The 6,000-nt window shown below is 34.1% G+C and overlaps 1 protein-coding gene across 1 annotated transcript in view; it reads right to left on the reverse strand.

The window, feature by feature from the left end:
* Positions 1-5,510, reverse strand: part of LOC128186823 (uncharacterized) — a 37,067-nt gene extending 31,557 nt beyond the window's left edge. Inside the window, exons 1-3 of the mRNA XM_052856738.1 lie at positions 5,213-5,510; positions 2,904-3,513; positions 2,204-2,509 (exon numbers count right to left, since the gene is read on the reverse strand). Of these exons, the coding sequence (XP_052712698.1) occupies positions 2,204-2,509; positions 2,904-3,513; positions 5,213-5,356 (1,060 nt within the window). The 5' untranslated portion in view covers positions 5,357-5,510. The remainder of the gene's footprint in view (positions 1-2,203; positions 2,510-2,903; positions 3,514-5,212) is intronic.
* Between the last annotated feature and the right edge of the window lie 490 nt (positions 5,511-6,000).

The following is a 6,000-nucleotide window of genomic DNA, read 5'->3' on the forward strand; positions in this document are numbered from 1 at the left end:
TGCGTAACTTTGAGTTCCTATATATGTGCAGGAGCGGTGATTAAAGTCTGCTCTTGTAAATATTGGCAGCAATCAGGGCTATCCGAGTTCCAAGGGGGAAAATACAGGATCTACATGTATTATTGTACATTGTCCAGATTGTTTGTGTTATGACTCCATTAAGCTGACTTTATCATACCTATTGTTCCTCAGGTGAGCGATGTGGCCCATGGGCCTCTTGTTGATGTTAGATGTTCTAAATAGAATATGAGTTAGAGCATAATTTTATTTGTTCGCCGACCCTGTGTTCTAACAGACATTCATTGATTATCTTATTCTTATAAAATTGATATAAATTTAATCGTCGGAAACCTTAAAAATCTTTAAAAATGTATAGATTGAACCATCTTCGCTAGCCAACTGAAGGGTTTTCGGTCCACTTTGCTCCCCATAAACCCTTGGCGGATTTCATTACGAAAACTCGGTGATGTGGTGGCGCTATCTAGCGAGCAACTTGAGTTGCGCCCCTTGCATATTTACATTTTAATTGAATTAAACAACGGGTTTTATATACACTACGGCATTAATACAACTTGAAAACATGTTGACTACCGAATATCGGAACATAATTAACGATGCTATTAAATACGAATTAAGTTATAACCGTGGGAAAGCACGGAATGTTTTATTCATAGTGTTTTGTAAGGATCTGTACCGGGAATGAAAAAGTCGCCGATTTATTATATGAAAGCTTTCATGCCATAAAACCAGGTATCGTTGTCGTGAATAATGCGAACCAAACAAATAAAATAAAACAGATCTCATTGAACCTTTAAAAGCAATAACCATAGGCAGGGACGAATATACTAACGGGATAGGCAACTTCTACATTCGCCATGTTTACTTCCCATGCTATCACGCGAGCCTTGACAAGTTTGCAGAACTATGCATAATCCCAGTAAAATATATAGGTTTTTAAAGCGATCTGGTTAGACCATCGAGGCACTGTACTCGAGAACTTGTGCCTCAACTTGTTAAAAAGCACCGAATGTGTTACCAAAGATCACACATGTGTTTTCTTTTAAAGTTTATATTTACAAGCACTGCGATTGGGTCAGCTACTCGCAGCTGCAGCCAATCATAAAACGGAGCTTGTCACCGAGTTTTCGTAATGAAATCCGCCAAGGGTTTATGGGGAGCAAAGTGGACCGAAAACCCTTGGCTAACGAAGATGAGATTGAACTTAACGTTAATTTAGGTCTTGGCGATAAAACATATATTATAACGTTTTACACAATGATATCCTTTCAATTCTACAATGATATTTAATAAAACTTTTTTTTTCAAATTAAAATTGTTACAATATTTTGACGCCTTCTTTTCCATAATACAGCGCCCATGTGAGAATGTGAGAAGCGCGATGCATTATGTCCTTTGAAATCATTACTAAGATATTTAAGATTTCCTTCGTTTGAGTTTATATTAGTTTGTATGAAGTTTAAAATTATATATGTTGTTTTCAGTCTTGTTCCTCATGGGGGTTCTTGTATGAAATGACAATAATATATTTATATTTACGTTTTGTGTTTATTTGCGAAAATACCCGTTTATTCGTGAACGTGAACGCGTTTATTCGCGAAAGTTTTTCGTTTATTCGCGAAAATAGGGCGTTAATTCGGAAAGTTTTTGCGTCTATTCGCGAAAAAAATAACCTACGAAAATGAGCTCAATGGGCTTCCGTTAAGTAGCATATCAACGCCATTAAATCTTAATGTTGTTCGCATTTCAGTCACACTGCACTTTTCTTTGCTTAACGTTGGAGTGGGAACTTGAACGGTTAAGGCATCAATATGTAACATAACAGACGCTTTATTTAGCTTTTTTGAAAATATTTGTGGCGTTCTAAAGTATCTGTACATCACAAATATTTATCACCGCGACCATCAACTTAAAACAGTGTGGAAATGCACAATTACAGCCTAAAACGCAGGTAAGTTGTTTTCTTTACTTGAAAAAAAAAATTATAATGAAAATATGAGTGTTCAAACATTATAATCATCCTCATTATCTTAAATGTCTGTATCGTGGTCTGCATTTCAATAGGTTGAAAAGAGCAATTTCATAATGATTGTTAATTGTGGCATTGATTTCAAAATATCTATATGTCATAAGTACATGTACAATTTGATATGTTTAAACAGCTAGGCAATAAAAATATTCATACTTCCTCTGACGTCCAACGATACGGTATTCCCGAAGCACCATCCACCAACAATTCGAACTTGAAGCTGGTAGTTGATCTCATCTTCGAATGTGACATTATTAATCAGTAGCTCTGGAGAGGGAAGGTTTTTACTTCCGGAGTATTTCGGATGGTTGATGTCGATGGTTTCGGTTACACTGGACCGCAGTCTTAACCACCTAGATTCCAGAGCTGGATCATGGTACGACTCTACAATGGCTCTGAATTGTGCAGATGTGCCAAAATCTGTTGAAACAAACCCTGGTGACAGGATCACGACAGGGCATCCTGTATGTATGGAGGGAAGGTAACGATAAAACAATCAACCAATAAAAAGCACAGTCAAATAAGTATTACATTTCTAGCTATATCAGCGATGAGCTACTTTTTAAATGTATGCATGTTAATGATAACGACACAGTCGAGACACTTGTGTCATAGTCAAAGTCAAGAAATCACTACGGGGAATATATTCTTTTATTTGCAGTCATTAGATCTATAAATATATTGTGTGCAGACATTAATTGAAAAATCATCTTTGCATAACACGATGTTCTTATATTATTTTTTTTATTGGAAATGTTCAAACTATGTCAAAATATGTAGCTTTCTTTGTCAATCATGAGAAGAGCCTGTTTTGTAATTACTTTCAATGCTTCGATTAAACACAATATATACTTACTAGAGCTGTTAGCAGTGATCATGAGTTCTGTCGTTGTGGTGGATGGTGAGATCGTTGAAACAGAGGAACTGTTATCAATGTTGTCTGCTATTGTTGTCCCCACTATCTCAGTGCCTTCAGATTGGCTTCCATAAGATGTTTCCCAATCAGATGTTGTAGCATATTCCGTTTCCATGGAAACGTTCATGGTGCTGGTAACTTCATCTGTCGGTTGTATTTCGGAAGATAGGCGGATTGTGGAACTCTTAGTTGTGCTTTTTTCAAAAATCGATTCTGTCACATCAATTGCAACTGTTGAGCTCTCTTGAGAAGTATGTGAACCATCTGCAGAATTTTCCGTTTCAACAGATACGTTCATTGGAGTGGTGACCTCATTATTTGTGTCTATTTCGTCATCAACTGTTGTGCTATCACGAGATGTATTTGATTCCATGGTGGTAGAACTTTTCCATTCAACAGAAACGTTCATTGGATTGGTATTCTTATCATCTGGATCTGTTTCAACTGTTGAACTTTCAAGAGACGTTTGTGTATCCTCGGTGGTGGAATCCTCCAATTCAACAGAAACGTTCGTTGGAGTGGTGACCTCATTGTCAGTTCCCTGTGTTTCCTAAGAAATTGTATTGACATGAAAACTGAAATATTCGGTATTTAAAGTATGTTTTTATAACCAGTACAATTATTTTTATTAAATAACTATCCATTTGCTTGGAAATACAATAAAACATCCTATACAATTTTAGACGATTTTTTTTCAATTAGAATAACAATTCGATAAAAAAATTTAAAATGCCGGACTAAATAAAAAGCTGGCTCTTGATTAATTATTTATGCTTTGAAATGGGTCCGAGAATGCATTTAAGCTGGAAATTACTTTTTTTTTTAAATCAACACAGGAATGTTCTATTTACGCACGTCCAATTCAATTCCAGATTTGCTTCTTTTCTATTTTAAATAGCTCGTTTAGATACATTTAAAACAACAAACTACGTTTGTAATGTTGGATGATTTATTGCTATTGTATTTGTTATGATCATTATATCTTGTGTTGTTGTATTGTTGTAACTATTTAAATTATTATATCATTACATGTATATAATTAGGTTTATCAAATAGGAATAAACCCTGTTATTTTATGCAATTAAGCATATTGTTTGGGGGCAAGAACTATAACTCTAGTAATGTTAATTCAAGGGCAATAACTCCATACTTCCTGGTCCTGAAGCGTGCGCGTTTAGCTCTTCCTTTTATATTCAACTGTTCCCCGAGTCGGTCACAAAAATTCAAAGAGGCTCTCTTGCTTGTCGGAGATTTATTTAACGGAGACAACCGAGCGTCTGGTTGAACGAGACTAGAGTTCGATATCAACAGTGCTTGGATCCATACAATTTTTAGAATTGCTTCGATTACTTATTCATAGTTTGAAATCTATATTTAAATATTACACAACATGATTCATATGGGGTTTCTCAAAATTCTTGTCGGAAAAGTCTAAAATTCGTATAATAAAAAAGTGCATAATTTAAATCCAGACTAGAAACTAATTGCCATGCAAGATAAGTTGATTTTAAAATAAATGATAATCGATAAAATCAACTCCCATCGATATCAGTACTTCAGTACTTTGATTTAAAAGTGTAACATGTTTTGAACGTCGGGTTCGTTGCCGATGTCTCGAATGCGCCAGGCCGTTATTAATAACGTCTGAACGTCTATTGACGGCCTGACCACCGTTAAATGTACGTCTGCAACGAAGGAACTAAACGGACAGTTGGAAAGCACGGTTGCTTTTAAATCTATTTAACTTTTATATGTAGATATCAATATCCACCGACTCTTTCTTTAAAATTTATATTATGATAACTAGCACATAAATTAACTTGATAAATTTTGTTAACTATAAGCATTGTGTTTTCAATCACTGTAAATTACTAAATCCGAAGTGAAAACATGCAGGTTTCCTTTATAAAAAATATTAAAAAATCAAAACTTTCTGAACTGAAAAACGGAACTTTTATTTATTTTACAACGATTGATAAACAAGTTCTACAACTTATATGTATATCTCTCGTTTGTAAACTTTCAAGCAATCAATAACGTATTCAATAATGTAAGACAGTGTAAATAAACACTAAAGATTTTGAAGAATAATTACGCTGAAATCTTATTGATAAATTAAAGATATATCTTATAAAACCGCATTTTGAAAATAAGACATTTAATAAATCCCAGCAGTAACTTTAAATAAAAATCTATTTTATGAGCTTCCACTTATTCTAAGATTTTAGGATATGTAAATAAATACTTACATTTTCAAATTGTGTTAAAGCTATCCCCACTTTGGAAGCTTGGCCATGCGTCAAACTATTGCAGCACACAAAAAATACCAAAACGATGAAACCGACTGATTTTTCATGAAATCTAATCGTCATAGTCATAATGTTAAAATTCATGCCCGATACATTGTATTTAAGAAAATGCCGAAACACAGTTGATTTGAAAAGAAGTTTCTTTTTCTGCGAATATTTAACTAGAATGAGTTACGACAAACATAAAAATATCATCCTATCTTGATTTCATAGATTTTGCATTCAATATCACGTCCGCTTCAAGGACAGATAATTGGAAGCAATGATATTTTTGGAATCAATATGCTTTTATATATGGCATTAAAAGATAGTAAACAATTTAAAGTGCGCTTAAGAAACCAAGATACGCGTTGTAAACCTTAAGAGTCTGCAATAAAAAACTAGATGCTGTCATTAGACAGTAATACCCGCACCATGTGTTTGCCCCTAGTAACACTGTTTTGTACCAGTTTAATTAAAAATGAAGGCTATATGCAAGCTCCGGTAATACAATTAAAATTTATAATTTTCATAACTGAAGGATGAGATCCCTTCCCATATGATAATACACATCATGACATGAGCAGCACTTTATATGCAATTTGGGGTAGAACTGTTTGCAGTGAATTTTCAGTTAATCAATAATCTTAACATTTTATGTCATAGAAAGTATAATGGTCTAAATAATTATTACAAACAAAATTAAAAATTAAATTATGCCCCCTCCCCGTGGCGGTTGCCGGTTTTAG

The sequence above is a fragment of the Crassostrea angulata genome, chromosome 1 (assembly GCF_025612915.1).
Source record: "Crassostrea angulata isolate pt1a10 chromosome 1, ASM2561291v2, whole genome shotgun sequence".
Classification (NCBI taxonomy): Eukaryota; Metazoa; Mollusca; class Bivalvia; order Ostreida; family Ostreidae; genus Magallana; species Magallana angulata.